General features: G+C 30.3%; 2 protein-coding genes across 2 annotated transcripts; both read right to left on the bottom strand.

Annotated features, from left to right (window-relative positions):
* Nucleotides 1–4,229: 4,229 nt before the first annotated feature.
* Nucleotides 4,230–12,376, bottom strand: LOC124911260 (dolichyl-diphosphooligosaccharide--protein glycosyltransferase subunit STT3A). Its single transcript, XM_047451717.1, has 21 exons — nt 12,138–12,376; nt 11,918–11,980; nt 11,541–11,596; nt 11,361–11,432; nt 11,166–11,271; nt 10,997–11,047; nt 10,508–10,603; nt 10,279–10,338; nt 10,087–10,200; nt 9,115–9,201; nt 7,936–8,039; nt 7,551–7,646; nt 7,264–7,384; nt 6,964–7,176; nt 6,585–6,869; nt 6,351–6,494; nt 6,080–6,266; nt 5,895–5,992; nt 4,853–4,932; nt 4,580–4,757; nt 4,230–4,482 (listed from the first exon to the last, which is right to left on the bottom strand). Exons 1-21 carry the CDS (start codon nt 12,252–12,254, stop codon nt 4,417–4,419), a joined length of 2,394 nt encoding a protein of 797 aa, XP_047307673.1. The 5' UTR covers nt 12,255–12,376; the 3' UTR covers nt 4,230–4,416.
* Nucleotides 12,377–13,379: 1,003 nt separating this feature from the next.
* On the bottom strand, nt 13,380–15,748 carry LOC124911615 (protein phosphatase 1 regulatory inhibitor subunit PPP1R7 homolog). The gene is made up of 6 exons (XM_047452118.1): nt 15,409–15,748; nt 14,956–15,186; nt 14,695–14,841; nt 14,473–14,615; nt 14,286–14,400; nt 13,380–13,769 (listed from the first exon to the last, which is right to left on the bottom strand). The coding sequence occupies exons 1-6, from the start codon at nt 15,694–15,696 to the stop codon at nt 13,689–13,691; spliced, it is 1,005 nt and encodes a 334-aa protein (XP_047308074.1). The 5' UTR covers nt 15,697–15,748; the 3' UTR covers nt 13,380–13,688.
* Nucleotides 15,749–17,696: the final 1,948 nt, after the last annotated feature.

The following is a 17,696-nucleotide window of genomic DNA, read 5'->3' as shown; positions in this document are numbered from 1 at the left end:
AAATCAATTTTTTTTTATGTATTTTATTTTTATAAATCATTCTTATTATATTGAACAAACTCTTCACCCTAGTTTTTGTTATTAATTATTTTTTAAAATATTCTATAGGATAATCTCGTTTTTAATATTTTGATTTTCTTTTAAAATTAATTAAATATAGCCATTATTATAATAATTTAACAAATTAAAAACTTAAATATTTTATATTTTATAAAAAATTCAAAATTTTAAATAACTGAATACCATTTTTTTAAAACGGACTGTGTATTAAAAATGATAACAAATCGTTTAAATATAACGAAAAATGCATTACATACAAAATAAAATAAAAATAAAAATGTCAACAAAACATAAAAAAAATAAAAATAAATACAAACATATTACTAAACATGTTATCGTACTCGTAGTTATTTAAAAAAAAAACGATTAACTTCATTATCGACTCTATATAAACTTTTTTAGAAAGAATCATAAAAATTGTTGTAATAATAACATTATAAATGTTAAAATTCAACTAGTTATCTCTTATTCATTATATATAAATAGTATATCAAAAGAGGAATTAACTATTAATTAGATATTTTGATTGAAAAAAAAAAGTAAAAAAAAAATTGAGAAAAGATAATTTTGTTTTGGTACAACTTAGAAGAACAGTAAGTGTCGGCATTTGGAGGTAACGACAACGTGCGTGCGTCACAGACAAACCAGTCAAACTTCTCTCACTGGATTCTCAGGTGGGTCCCACTTCCTTTTCTTTTTTTTTTTAATTTTGCAAATTGGTCCCCAAATCATATACTTTGGGGGTTGGTTTATTTATTTGCACAGTTTTTCAAGATTTGCGGCTGTGGAAAACCCTTACTTTTCTTTCTACAAAAAGTAACTCTTTCCTTTCTTTCTTTATTTCATTTTATTTTCGAACCATACATGTGTGTGTTTTTTAATAAATATATAAAGATTTTTATTATCTATTTGATTTCGAATATCAGAAATTAATCCCACGGTTTGTAGATCGTTCGCTAGTCACATTTTCATCATTTCTCGAGATCATGTTCATCAAAGTAATAAATTATATTAATTTATCGAATTTAGAGATATTTTTTCATTTTACCAACAAAGGGTCATTAAAACGGATCTTTCAGTTAGAGAACATCTTACAGGTATCCTCCAATTATTTCTTTATATTTTTTATACAAACATTTTTCGGCATTGCTTACCAAAACACTTGATCAATGACAATTTTCAGTGTTGCTCAGAATATTTAATATAAATTATCTCGACACCGTTTGATTATTAGTTTGTTCGACTTGCTATGCTTCTTCACTCATCGTTATAAATATTGTTTAGATTTTAGAATTTACAAGATTGTTGGATCTTCTTTTTCAGAATTTTAATTATTACAAATAACATCTAGTTATATTTTTCAATTTAATTTTTTAATATGTAACTCGTTATTTGAATTTAAGATAATTACGCATGTTAATTGAAACCTTAAAGTCATTACTCGTTTATTTTTATTTTTTTATAATCAAAACTTAAAAGAAACCATATTTTCCTTATTTGATTATAATTAGCATTTGCTTTCTTGTCTTGTTTGTTTATTAAGCTACTAGTATTACTATTTGATTTTGAAGTATGGAATAATTTTAATTTATTTAAATAAGTAACATCACTATCATTTATTGTCGACACTATTTGAGTCTCAAATAGTCATTAATATTTCATCACACGCATAAGAATGTCAGTGAGAAGGGCAAAGGATAAAATTATGACATTTGCTTGACCAACTCCTTTTTTTTTTTTTAATAAAGAGAATAATGAAAATAAGTGATTGTTTGATTAATTAAATAATCACACATCATATATTCAAAAACAAAATCACGTACTCAATTTATCTATTAATTTAGTATTATATAGAATTCCTAGATCATGCTCTTATGTTTTTCTGTGATAAAATAAAATAAAAATCAATTATGCTTCATACTTTCATAAATCACATAATCTCTCCTCCAGTTTAGGGAAAATAAGAGACGGATACTAACCTAAGTTCCTGGGTTCGAGCCTATCAGACGACAAATTATGCGTTTAGTTAATTGATTAGGTGTGTTTGCGGGCTACATACTTAATTTGTTATTTAATTTTTTTAATCTCTTTTTCTAGTCTAGTATCAATAAGAGGTGGATATTAATCTTAAATTTTCGGGTTCGAACCCGTACGATAAATTTCATTTCTACTCCTGTTAAATGGTTATTCCAATTTTTTCCCAAGATCACATTATGATAAACCATTTTCATTGTGATCTTATATCTCAAAAGATAAAAAAAAAAATGAATAAATTAAATATGATATGAGATAATTAATAATTTTCTTTTCTGTCCTACAACTATGACATTAATAACAAAACATCTCACTTCACTTAAAACCTTTGTCATTAATCTTAAAAAAATAAAAAATAAATAAAAGAGTTAATAAGTCAAATTTTCAAAGAAAGGTTCATTTTCATGTTCATTATTCTCAACAACTAGATTATTTTGTAGGGCTAGTAAATAGTTTCATTTAATTTACAAATTGGTCCTTATTTGTGAAATTATATTTTCACAAATACTATTAAACTTTATTATATAATATATATGTGATTAATTGATATTTGGTGGGGAAGAATTGATTTGTAGCCACTAAAGTATAAACACCGTCTTCTTCATTTATTCATCATGTTTATAATATTATAAAATTCCATCTTTTGTCGGCACAAAACAAAATAGAGAAAAACCAACATTATTAATTAGCCCAAATATTACTATTTTAAAAATAAAAATAAAGATAATTTGTCTTATAGCTATCCGATATATTTCATCTTTTTGCATCTCCCGAGGTCACCCACGCACCACAATCACATTATTATATATAAATAGTACATTTTTTTTATATTATTAAACAGTAAGTATATAATATATAAATATTTAAATATTTATATTTGGTAGATTTAGAAGAAAGATACGAAATGGACTTGGCACCTGCCGATGAAGAAGAAGAAGTAGAAGACAAGAAATGGGTCCCAAAACCCATAAATTCAATATCTTCAATTCCATTTTCATCTTTTAAAAATAAACATCATTTTTTTTCCCTTTTCTCTTCTTTTCATCTGGTTTCCTTTTTCATAAAAAGTAACCTGCCGACTTGGGTCTCGTTTGGATTCCCGTTATTTAATTAACCCGGTTATTTAAATGATTGGTGAAAATTTTGAAATATGTATATTTTTGGTAAAAATAATAATAATAAAATTAAAATATATGATATTTAAATTAATGGATTGAGTAATATAATGAATGAGAGTAAAATAATATTTGATTAATTTTAATTATTTAAATAAGTCAGATCAAACATAACCTAAGTCTCCTATGAACTAATTAACCTTAAGCTAGCAAGTAGGACAAACTGACTGATTGGACTATTTTATTTTCATATTTTCAATACTTACATATATTATAATTTACATTTTAATTTTCACACTGAATAAGTATAAAAAAATACATAATTTAATGGGATATCTGAAACATGATTTTGTTGCAATTACAAAGAGCATAGGTGATAGGTCCCCCAATTTGAAAGCACCAAACATAACTAATTAATGGCCGGCTTACTTATTTGACACCTGATTAGACTTCACTACATTCCAATTCAATTATACACAACATTGTTTTTTAGCTAGGGCTAATTTGATTTGTATAATAAATTGCTATAGTAACAAATAAATAAATAATATTAAAGCTGAATAATCTGGAACAAATTAAACTGTTGCGATTAAGGTATCACACACAAACTATCCACCCTTCCTAAACATTTTTTTACCTTTTGGTCATCTGGTAAAAAATAAAATCGCATTTGTACATAACCGGGTAGAAATGTAAGTTATTCAAGATTAAATTCAAATGACACTAGCAAACAAGACTTTACTTGTATAACCTAAGGGCAAGATAACCCATGTGGTAAGATCAATTTAAGAGACCAAAATATCACATATTCAATTTTGTAAGCGTTTTGAGTTTAAACGGGAATCATAGCGTGACGTCATGCCCATTCTCCTTTAATTCAAAAAATAAAAAAATCAACATTAACAAATGAATTCTAAACCAGGCCTAACATTAACAAAGCAGCTGCTTATTGTATATCACAAAAGAAGTAGACCATTTTGGTTGGTTAATCCAACACTAATAAAATTTCAGAAAAAATCTGTAATTAAAGATGAGTAATAATAAACTTGAAAATTTTTGTGATCCAGATTGAAGAAAGAAGAAGTATATCTGATCTGACTACAAAATCCATGATGATGATCATCCCTTTCTCTCCGTTTCTGTCAATAAAATGGCTTACACATAACTGAGCCACCTAAAATACTAAGTCCCCTAAAAAATTTCTCATTTATTGCCAAGGGTTCTTCTTCTTCTGATTTCTCTTCGCGCTTCCTGTCGAGCTGCTGCTACTTTTCTGTCAAAACCAAAAAACACAATACGAAATCGGGTATTTTTCTTCTGTTTGAATTTAAAGATATTGCTATTATTCGATTAATTGCAAAGGTACTTACAGTTTTAGATTTCTTGGTCTTTCCTCTGATTCTGTTCTTTGGAGATTTAAGCTTGTAGATCCTTACCATCCAATGATGAGTAGTGAAAACCTCCTCGAAATGGGTAAGCTTAAAGTACTTCTTCCCGATTTCTGTTCCTCTTACTCTATCGTAAGCTTTACCATCTGTCTCCACAAATCTACAACAACAATAATAAAGGAACACAGCCAGCTCTATAAATAAATAAAAACATTGTATAGAAAGAAAGAAAAATGAAAGCAGTTCCTCACGCACCTGTAATATGAAAGCTTGTACATCAAACAGTTCAGCATGGTTGGAGTGGCTTGTGAGTCTATTCGGTACGACCCATCTCTCTTTTAAACACAAGCAAACGAAACAGACACAGTTTTGAACATGTTAAAAAAATGCAACAAATATCAAGCTAATATAAATTTGTAACAACTAGTATGAAGATACTACATCATGTATTTTTGGGAAAAAATAGAATCCTTTTTATTTTATGAAAAAGTGGATTATTAGGGTTGAACAATATTAAATTGTTATAAGAAATAAACTAAGGCCTTGTTCACTTTGGGTTTTTTAAAAAACTCATCCCAAATCAATTTTCCAATCAATCACTTCTCAACAATCACATCACTCATTTCATTAACTAAAATACTAAAATACCCTCTATTTTAAATTATTATTTTTTATTTTATTCATATATATCAATACCCTTTAAGTCTTTTTAACAAAAATAATCATCAACTCCTCAAAATCATCACCAATCATTACATTTTTCCCTCTCTAGGTTTTTTTAAAAACCCCAATCCGAACAAGGCCTAAGGGTATTTTAGTTGATGATGTGATTGATAATGGGATGGATTATTCCCTTTATCAAATGCTAGACACTTTGCCAAGCCAAGAAGACAAGATGATGAAGTAAGAAAAAGAATCTACTCAAATGTGATGATTCAGATTAGAATGTGAAAGCAGAGTCCCCATAACTTTACCAACTGGAATGTAAAGAATGGGAACTGAATCGTGATAAGATGTTATCCACGACATTGTAGTTAGCAATGTAGCTTATGAGTTATGAGGCTAGTCATGATAATTTCGTATTCAACAATGTATAGTTTTGCTTATTATAAATTTTGTAAATCTTTTATTATTATACAAGGACGCGTAACCACTGTCCTGTTAAGTATATAAACCTAGAGGTTATAGTTAGATGATATGAATGGTGTAGAAGGGTCTATATCCTCTCTTTTTTCGATCTAGGCATCGTCTCTTTATTCTATATTCAATACTATAGTTGTTACAAAGTGTAACTTACAAGATAATCAGGTTCCTTGATGTGCGGAAATACACCACCACCAATTCTAACCATCCATAGAAATTTGTTAATATCGTCACTGGGATAGCCAACCAAACCTGCAAAAACCACAATATATCATCAGACTATTCTTGAGATGTACATATAACAGATGGTCTTTCAAGAGCATTATTTGTGGAAATGACCTCCAAATACAACCAGGACATATTTCACATCCAAAGAATTAAAAATCTCCCAAGCTGCCTTTTCAGGGGACGACATAGCAGTTCCAACAGTTGCAATATGTGTGTTATTCCATGTATTGTTATCAACAATGACAGTCCGATTAGCCATAGCAGTTGTTTGGTAACCATAATCCCACCACGAAGCAACCTGAAATCAAATGTTTATTTCAGAACCAGTATGTATTACAAAAACAGACTCGAGGAAAATATTAAAATAAAATAGTAGACTCACTTTATCATCGACATCTGTGTTGTGGCTTAACCATGAATAAGCCTCTCTAAAATCATCAAACACGTGAAGACCATCGTGGCTACGTGATGTCAAAACAATAGAAGGAGCTGAATATGCTTCTGCAGCAGCCCAGACACAGTGAACCTAAAAGGAGCAATATTTTTCTTATAAAGTAAACAAAATGACACCACCTTAGTAAACAAAATGAAGAACACGGGAAACAGCTTATCTTACCACATAGAAAGCACCAAGCAAGACGAGCAAGAAAATAGCCACCACAGAAGATTCCAAGGGTAAAACTTGGAGCCTCTTCTCCAGCTGGGATTTGAAAGTAGTATTTTTTACACTGTCTTTCTCCTTTTCCTTGTCCTTCTTCTTATGCTTTCTTGACGCTCTTTCCTTCACCAATCCATCAGATTTTTCAGCCTTTTTGGACTCTTCTTTTGGAAGACCTTCACTGTTTTCAATTTTGACTGTCTCAGTTTGTGTAACTGCACTTGTCAGCTCGGTATCCCCTGCCTAGTGGCCATAAATCACAAATGCGATAATAATTAGTAGAAAGAGATAATAAATACAATTAAGCAGTAACGATGCAAGAAAATGATGTTCTCACTTCATTCTGGGAATTAGCTAATGCTCCAGGCAATTGGAACTTAATTGAACTTGTAAGCACATTAAAAGCTTCAGACAGAGCAATTCCAGATGTAATGCAAGCAGCAGGGGCAAGTACAAGCATCAACCGTACCATCACTCCAGAAAAATAAACTGATGTTACTATGTAAAGAACCACAAAGGAGCTTGCATCAGATAACGGCAAAAAGCAAGCCTGTCATGTTAAAGAAAATGTGAATCGTTAATAAGGTATTAAATAAAATGCAACCATTTTGAATTTTAAATAAAGCATGGAACTTACAATAATGCCAGATGGAACTAAAAATGCCAAAACATTGATGTCCATAAAATAAGATGGCCATGTGGGCGGTTGGTGCTCACTAACACTGGCAATTATAGGTATGTATTTGCTTGCATAAGTTCTGCCACAATGACAAAAAGAAAATACCTCACAAAAGTTAGCTCAAAATAATGCTCCATAATCGGAAAAGAGAGTCATGGAACATCGACCCAGAAAAAAAAGATAACCTAGCTTGTGCAATCAGTTGAACATGATAAACAAAACTGTTGGGCAGTAGAAACACTTACGGATCAAGCAAACTCAAGCTTCGTCCACTCCATCCCATTGTTGGGCTAGATGCAACCAATGCTATGAGTACTGCTAATACAGCACCACATACTGCCCTGAATTAGAGAATAAGCATATAATAAGTAAGAATGACGATTCATATTAAAAGCTACACTATATGAGGACCAAATGGAACTATGTTTTCTGTTTTATTTTTACTTGGTCTGCATTGAAAATAGAGGAATCCCATTATATTCTTTGGAAAATTATCAACATGTTGTCAATCTATATATATGTGTCTGCAAAGGATGGACAAGAATGCTCCTAATATTCCCATTCTACTTTGTCGATCATCATGAATCTCTACAATATGAAGTAAAGGAAGCTCATATAAGAGAATCTTACAGGCCTACAGATACAACTAGGGTAACAGCCACTCTGAACATGCTGGGTGAGAGAATTCCTTTGATGTAGTAAACAAGAGCAACCACGTGGATGATAATGAAAACCTGTAGACAAAGAATTTTTTAACCAAAACATTTGAGAAAACCAGACAAGTACAGAGTAAAAAATATGGCTGAAGACAAAAAATAATAATTATAAATAAAAGATAAGAAAACAAACCACCATGCACAACATACATTATATTTTTACTTCCAACAAGATCCAAACGAATCAACAGATTTTTTCAAGTAGCTTTCTCAACCAGAACTATACATGAATGTAACAATGGATAGGGAATCACTAGGTTAAGTCAAACAACCTATAAATAACTCATTTCTATATTTAACACTAGAAGGTAACAGCATATTCAAAACAAGCAACCACCAAACTAATGCTATATTCACATTAGATGATAACATTAGCTTTGAACCTTTGCTAGGGGGCACCCAAATTTTTACATATGATCATCAAACTCCTATACAGCCTGTTAATGATCTTGAAGTCTCTAGGGAGAAAGCCCATGCAACATGCAATCAGTAATAAAGCAAGCACTTTATTATTCAATCATGAATGTGATTAAACACCACAATCTAAAAAGAAGGGGCACTTCTAGGAACAACTTCTCTTCCCCATAGAATCCCCTCAATTAATTTAGTTCATACAAATTAAAATTAGCAAGAAGAGATCAATCCACCAGATTGGTTTCACCATATCAGATGACAACATTATCTGTGTACCAACTAGAGTTCATAAATTTTCAAAGGAATAGGTTTATCCTTGGTTTAAGTCTCAATTAAATAGGAAGCTAAATCAGAACATCTAAACTTGCAATTAAGTAAAAATATCAACATCTAATATCCACAACATCAGAAAATGTAAAATGCAAGCATAAAAAATAACTGATCCCATGCAACCTAGCAGTGACGAATCTCCTATGTGTAACTTGAATCCATCCATAGAAGTAGAACTTTGAACTACTTAAGAATGCATTGAAATACTTCTCAAGACAAACATGTTGGGAGGGATATATTTTATGTGCAGTGCCAGCCATCAATACTATTCAACCAAAACATTGAGATAAAGAAAAAAATTCGCAGCAAATACTATCAGATTTTATTGTCAGACATATTTAGGGCTCACCAAAAAAGAACCAAAGTGTTCTGATGTCATGACAGCATTGAAGCCAACAACAGGTACCAATGCTGCCAATAATGTTCCCAAAACAACCTGCATTACAAAGTCCAACACATTAGAGCTATTTGGTATCACTAAGCTTCCAAAAATGGAGAAGCTGTATTCAAATAAGAAACGTTAGATATGTCAAGATCATCTACAATTATCTCAAATTCAAACTAAAGCACTCACATACACAATTGCCCTCATAGTTTTGAATGATAGTGCAAAGATTGCACACATTCAAAAAAGAGATTGCTTGACGCAAGTTATAAGAAAATCTAAATGACCAGAATCTTCAATGTTATGTTCCATATTTGTATGACAACATAAGGCTCTGAGCTTATAAAGATTATCACGAGTAAAATTAAGTAGACAACTAATTTTTCCTTGATTAGGCAAGCCTAAGAACATCGGAAAAATAGATGTCTCGGAAGGCATTTGCGAAGAAGGAACAACTTATAGATATTATCTTTCTTACATTCTTAACAACAAGCTTGATATTTCATTTACTTACTCATATTATAACAATAAGTGAAAAAGGTGATGCACTAGTCTTCTGACAATAAAGCAAAAGAAAAGCAACTGAATAGTTATTCTACACTCTCTCTAGCCATTGAATAATGAATGTTGATCTATGACAAATAGTAACAAGCATTAAGAATGTAATACTAGGACGGACCATTAAAAAAAATTACTAGAAGAAGAGAGATTTCATCCATGAAAATTTTGTTTGTATATACTAAGATCATTAAACCTCCCACCTGTGAATTACAGGGAGGAATATCCTCATAAAGATTAAAGTCTCCCTATAGTATTTGATGGGTCCGAGTAGCATTTCATCTTTTATTTTCATGATATTTGCTTGCATATGACTCATGAAATAAATATAGAAAATACTTCTAGTCGTATAATCTCTGATGAACTCAGTACACTTACAAGTGGTGCATACGCAATATAAAGCCGAGGTGAGTAACGACCAGTTACAATGCACAGTAGCACATGCATTGGAATAAGGTTAATAATAAAGGTATATCCTCCCCACGAGCAAACCTGGAAGGATAAATTATAAGCCAGCATGAGTTATTTAAATGCATGTAAGGTGAAGCAAGTGGTAGGACAGATGCATACCATGTAGAAGTATGCTATGGCATTTAAGGTTGCATAAAAAAGGGATCCTGTGTTCAATGTCTGTTATGAAAAAGACGGTAAGTTAGAATCTGATCTGCATAATTTGAAGCTCATACAAAATTTCACCAAAACAACTAGGTGAAAAAAAAGATAGCTACCTACTAGATCAGTAAAGCATTTATAGAGTACAAAATGTCGTAGAAAATGGTTTCAATAACCAAAATATTACCTTTATATATAAATAAAAGGTGAAGATCAAGGCAAATATAGCTACGGCTTCATTATCATAGCTTCCTGCTACAGATCTAGATATATAAGATGGAACCTGCAGAGAAATCACACAAAAAAATACATCATTGAAAGTTAAACTTGAATACGGAAGATGTGTATAAGTGCCCACTACGCAAGAAAATACTCGTTCAATGCTAAATCACTTGATGAATTATAATTTTGTTGAACTTATTTTATGCTTTGGTGTGACAAACATTATTGTATATAAAATACAAAATTCCTTCAGATCTTTGAAGCTTTCAAATGTGTTAGAACATTTTGGTAAATATGTCATATGCATAAATCCATTCGATATCTAAAACTTTTATCATCGCTTTAGCGGCGAAAGAAAACTTTGACAATGTATATTCTTATGGTGCAGGCTGCAAAATGCAATTCCAAGCATCCAATCTTACAAACAGAAGAAGAGAACAATGCAGATATTTACCATTGCTAACAGTGCTGCTGCTGTTAATCCCGCACCAGTGCCTTTAACTTCCTGTAAGAAGCAAAGTAATTAAATTATAAATCATTCGCATAGTTATAAGGAATAACATATAGAAAATTTTAATTCAAAGAAATGTATCTCAAGAGATAAGTATCCAAAGAAAGGAAACCTTTGTTAGGAAGTAAGCTGACCATGCAGCAAAAGCAGAGAATACAGGAGCTGTGAACACACAAATAGTTTCCACTGATAGAGGAATATTCAATGATTGAAGGACCCTGCCACAAAAGAAGATATTCACTTATCACGGTTATCATCACTCGCCTTTACTTGTAATAAACAAGTAGAGTCAATCTCAGTTACTCACCACCACATGGTCCCTGCAGTCAATGTTAAACCAGGATAAACAGTTCCCCCAATCACACGCCCAAGAGGATACCTTATAACAATACAATACGATACTAAGTTGACCTTCGATATGCCAGGTGAAAAATATGTTGTTTTTTTGTCTTATAGAACTAATCGATCATTTTATGAAAGAGGTTACCATGTCCGATCATCAAACCAGTTCCAGAATTCATATATGCCATTCTTAGTGAGAAACTGAAACAAAATAAAAATAAAGATTAGGAATGCAAACCACTTGTCATCAAGAGAGGCATTAAATTCAATATGAAGCATTTCCAAATTACAAAAGAAATTCAAAACGTGTCAGGCTCAATCTCTTTACTGAATCAAGCCTATATATAGATTTTGCGAATGAAACAGAGTGAACCTGATTATAACAAATTCATTAAATGATTCTCGAATTTGATTAATTCAGAAATCAAATGATCTCGTACAAATTATTTATGAAAAATGAACGTCGACAATTAGATACATAAAATGCAACTAAGAAGATTCATCCGTTGACCAAAAACAAACCTGAGTAACTCTATAATTGAAATAAGGATCGAACTCGTGGATAACACTCTCATACTTTATAACCTGGAGATAGAAAACCAAGATGTGATCTTTTAAGTATCAAATCGTAACGCTTATGGTACTGAATTGGTACATGAGTGAGGATAGTTCATAGATCGGATCCGTTATATACACAAGAAATGCATATGGATAATTCAATTAAAAACTACAAAGATCTTACGGAGAAAAGACGAATCGAAAATGCGAGAACTCCTATCAGTAGAAGGATGAAGGCAGCGAAAACATTTCCAAATGCAACTCGTAGAAGTGATCCTTTGGCGCTATCGGAGGCCGCCATTGATGGCCGCCGGCCTAAGCTCCGAGATCGGAAAAATCCTAGTTTTGGGATGAGAGAAAGAGAGAGAAAGAGAGTGATTGAAGGAAGGAAGGAAGGAGACTTTGAGGGGTTAATAAGCTTTCAGTCTCGACCTGAAAGACCTCACTCAAAGACTATCAGCGATCGTTTATTCTGATTTTATTATCATTTAATATATATATTTCTGAAATATTAAACTTGGTATTAAAACTGTTAATAAAATGTCTTGTAGAAATAATATTCATCTTAAGTTTTATTATTACAATGTTAAAAGGAGATTTTATATCAATATTTCTTATTATATATTTATCAGAATAAAAAAGTTTCGATTGTATATTCAGTAACTAATATTAAATATATTTTGAAATAATTATTGAAATAAATTAAGTAAAAAATATTAATATAATAAAAAAATATTTTATTAAATAGAAAGTCGATAAAAATAATCGAAGAATTCATTTATTTGTATGAGAATCCGTCAATGTTAAATTTATGTTATGTTTTTCTTTTTTTAGTGAACATTTTTTGCTTATATTTTTAATATTACTTTTTAATGGTTAATTTTATTGTGTTTTGGATATATTTGGGACAAATTAAAGTATTGTATACTCTGTTTTTATATTGTTTAAACATACTTGTAAATAAAAAAAAATAAAATAAAAGGCTTACTATCTTGATAATCTAGACATACTATCTTTATGATCTCATCTATTTCTTTATAAAATTTACCTTTTTATGTAAACAAAAATTGAACATCACCTAATTCTTAATATTTTTTATAATAAATTAATACTTAATATATATGAAAGCTAGTAATTCTAATTCTTTTTCTAAAACCAAAAATTGTAATTTAATGTCATAACCTAGCTCTCTTAGCCGATTATTTGGCTATAAACATCACTTGAATTATAAGTTTTGGATTATAATCTTAACTATAATTATAGAAAATACTTGAATATAAGATTTAAAATCTAATCTTATATAAAACAAAAATCAAATTAACTTTAATAGATGAAGGATAAAAAATAATATAACTATATATATATATATATATATGAATAGCATTTTTTTTAATCAATATTTAATTAAATAAACAAATGGGTAGTGAAATGGATAATCCTTTTTTACATAAATCAGGAAAATGTTATTCTTCACAAAATGGATTATCCATGGCAATAATTCTTAATAAATAGAAAAATATGATCACCCTTCAGAGCAGCTATATATTATACTTTAACAAAAACAAGCAAACTCTTAATTGGAACAAGATCAAGATCAAGCCAAAGAAAGGTTCCAAAAGAAGATGGATACATACTATATGCAAAACAATATCTATCTGAACCCCATACACCAAAATCAGAGCTCATTGTTATGTGTGAATTCCGTCTAGATAAATAATGCAGGCATTTGCGAATTTCAAGCAAACATATCAGAATCGATTTGTTGAACATTAGTGAAGATCTCTCTTAGAGCTTTTGTGTAGTTTGGGGATTTCGCCTGCAGCCAATTCAAACACAAACATACATTCAAATCAATTAGATGTCAAATGATTCTGGTTTAATAATAACAAAGCTCCTGTAAGTTCATGTGATTTAACCAGAACAGAGCAAGCAAAGCATAATGGTTTTTGAATAATATCTCTAGATGAGTAAACCGTCAATCCATTTTGAATGTGTCTCACTAGTTTCATTTCCAAATGTGATCTCATCTGGATCATCGTCCAGATGAGATACTTCATTCAAAAAAGTGTTTACAATCAAATTTATTCACACGGGCTTTCTGTTTCTGGATCTGTTTCCAAATACATAAACCAAGATAAATCTCTGAATTTAGTTTTCTAATGTTTGTGTAGCAAGATCTGTTTCAAGAAAGAATGAAAATTCATATGCCATGTAATACAAATATTTGAAACCGTAAACACAAAACTTTGTTAGACTTGGGTCATGTGAAGCATAGCATTTTTCAAGTCCTCGTGCAAATAAACTAATAAAAGGGATCATTATGAAAGCATACACATGGATTACGCTCGAGATAAATGGTGGTGAGTGTGTCCTTTGACCCTTTAACCGCCTCATCAATACCATCCAATGATGATATTTGGTTATCATTAAGCCATAAGTCTTCTAGTCTGCAATTGAAGAAACGGGTTACAAGGAAATAAATAGCATATAATGAAAAGTGAATTTTCTTTTTTGTTTACTTTGTCAAGGTCTCAATGCCAGTAATTGATGTTAGCTTATTGGCTGAAACATCCAAGATTTTGAGGTTTATCAAAGTAGATAACCCTTCCATGGTTGCAATACCATTGTGGCTCATGTAAAGTTCTTCAAGAGCAATGCATCCCTGAAATTGAGAAACTGAAAATTAATGATCTATCTATTCGATACATCAATACTAGGGTTTGATTGGCTGATTGGCACACCTCCAGTCCAAGCATAGAAGTGATTCGATTACTCTGTAAACTGAGCTTCTTTATACAATTTAGGCCACATAAATTAATAATCCGGATTCGATTTCTACCCAGCCATAGCTCTTCCAATTTTACGAGATTCTGTATGTTCTCCATTACCTAGTTTGGGATAAAATATCAAAAGACTGTAATTAATTTCAGTCCCAACTCCTCCCTTTCACATATTTTATCTAGTTATCAAAACCAAAGTATAGAGATGATCATAGAACTCACACGCAATCTGTTAGACCCGAGTTCAAGGATTCGCAGTTCATGTAAATGGTCAATCTCCTCTATCTTACTGACATCATTCTTTGATACATAGAGTTCCTTCAGTGTGTTGGAGACCTTAGACAATCCTTCCAACGATGTGATCTCATTGAAGGAGACATCAAATACCAGAAGCCACTTGAAAATACTGGCATCTGGTATTTTATTCAACTTATTGTCCCTAAGCACAAGTTCCTGGAAAATGAAAAAACTCATGAATGACAATGAATTTGATATACTATTGTGAAATCAAAGAAAGAACAGACACAACTGTTTAGTTTTGTTTATCAAAACATGGCTGACAAAGAAGAAATAGGGCACATATATCAGTATTTGGTTTTTCACAAATTACAAGTTTTTCATGAAAATACTGTAATGAAATTGGAAGAAAAAGAGAGAATGGGAGAATTAACATACTTCGAGGCCGGCAATCTCGTGCCATTGAGAAATAGGTTCGACACCTGCATCGTCGATAAGGTTCTGTCTTAGAGAGAACTTCTTGAGAGCGGAGAGATGGCTAATTCGTGAGTCAATTGTTGTGAGACGGTTGGCTGTCAAATCGATTTCGGTGAGAGTAGAAGGAAGCTCGACAGAACTGATATCGTGAAGCTGAAAGCTTGTTAGGTCGAGGACATTCGATGATGAATCGTCATCAAACGTAGGTTGGACTTTGAGCTCCGGAGACGGTTCGATTTGATCGTCCATTGGAGGGAGGGAGGGAGAGATGGCGAATAATCTAGAGAAAACAACTAAGTAGGTTGGAATTTGGAAGAAGAAGAAGAAAACCCACAAATACTTTTTTTTCTCTTTTAAGAGAGATCATGAGTGTAATTTATTATTTATTTTTATCAAATTTTATTTTTTCAAAATTATATTTATTATAATATATTAATATAATATAATTGAATTAAAGTTGATAATTTGGATTCATATATAATTATCAAGAGTGCAGTCAATTTCTTATAAAAAAAAATTAGTTAGGATAATGTTTTTTTTTTCTTCAATCAATTTATTTAATTTGATTAATAAAAATATTAAAAAAATATCTATATTAGATGTTACCCGAATCGCCCAATCTATCATCTGAAGAGGAGTTTGGATTCAAACCCCGATTTGAACAGGAGAAGTACACCATTCTAATGTGCCTTAAATGATCCACATCTCAGGGTCAAGTGATGACGAGTACATTGAATTATTCATGTGACTGGGAGCCCTCACAGCACAGGCACAACGACGCAATTATCAGGGGCGCACTCTACCGCTGAGTTAATAGCCCGTCGTGCAAGTCCCTATTGAAGGCTCGCTATGCCAAAAGCGAGAGAAACTCCATCTCTCTTTCTTTTTTCGCCACACGACTCTCATTCACTCATATTTATTTATTTTTAATTTTTTTAGTTGGAATTGTAATTTAGTTTTATAATTCATCTGAGTTGATGTTATTTTAATTTAAAATATCTCTATAATATTAATTAAATTGAAGGTTAATCGAATTTGGTTCGGATCAATTATAAATAAACAAGACACTCTGAACTCTCACCCTAAAATTTGACCATAATTAAATAAGTTTAGCCATTAGCATATTTAATATGTATATATACTTTTTTTTTTATATATATATATGTTCAATTTTACTTCTTAATGTATTCTTTTTATTTTGCATTATTTATTTATAAGTTGTGTCATGTAAATACAGTTGGCAACTTAGCTATAACCGAACGGGGCAGTTTTATGAATCTAATTAAATCCAATGACTGAGAGTATGGGCTTTTTTTTTCAATTATTTTAGATTAACATCAGTCAAAATATAGAATTTATAATTTTCATTTAAGTTTTAAAATTTTACAAATTTATCAATATAAAAGTATGATGATTTTTAATTTTAGGTAAACTTGTAAAATTATTAAAAAAAATTATCTTTAAATTTTAAGAAATAAAAAAAAAAAAAGTAAATTTTTATTTACATATTCAACAAAAAAAAATTATTATTTATTTAAATAAATGAATTGATGTAATAAATTTTATAATTATAATTTTTTTTATTGTTATTCTTTTATATCAATTTTTAAATTAATTTTATATTATCTTATTTATATATATATATATATATAATAATATATAATTAGTACAAATATTTTTTCAAAATTATATTTATTATAATATAATAGAAATTAAAGGTATTAATTTAGATTAATATATAATTATTAGTAGGCATTCAATTTTATATGTGCACGAACACGAAAAAATCAAGTCACAATTATGGTCATGTATTTTGGGTTCGAGTCAAAATCAGATCGATTTATTTAACTTGTTAAATAAATATGTGAAAATTAGGTCGACCTAAAATGTCCAAAGTAAACCCACTAACCCGTTTATAATTTTCTTTTATAAAATTTGGTGTTTATCATTTCATTCTCATTCATTATTTTTTTTTATAGTTTTTGTTTTAATAGGATTTATGTTTTAATTTTAGGGCTGAAGTTTTTTTTTATTATTTAAAGAAATGTGATATTAATAAATCATATTAGATTCGAGTTTAATTAGGTTAATTGAGTCGGATTTTAGTTAAATGTTCAGGTTAAAGATTTTGATCTGGATGTCACGTTGAGTTAAGCATTTTCATCCGCTAATTTTGAAAATTTTAAACTAGATTTTGACTACCTTATTGTGAATGTTTTTTTTTTATTTCTAAAATTAAAAAAAAAAAG

The sequence above is a fragment of the Impatiens glandulifera genome, chromosome 8 (genome assembly GCF_907164915.1).
Source record: "Impatiens glandulifera chromosome 8, dImpGla2.1, whole genome shotgun sequence".
In the NCBI taxonomy this organism is placed as follows: Eukaryota; Viridiplantae; Streptophyta; class Magnoliopsida; order Ericales; family Balsaminaceae; genus Impatiens; species Impatiens glandulifera.
The sequence above is the reverse complement of the archived record's forward strand: the minus strand, read 5'-3'. Positions and strand labels throughout refer to the sequence as shown.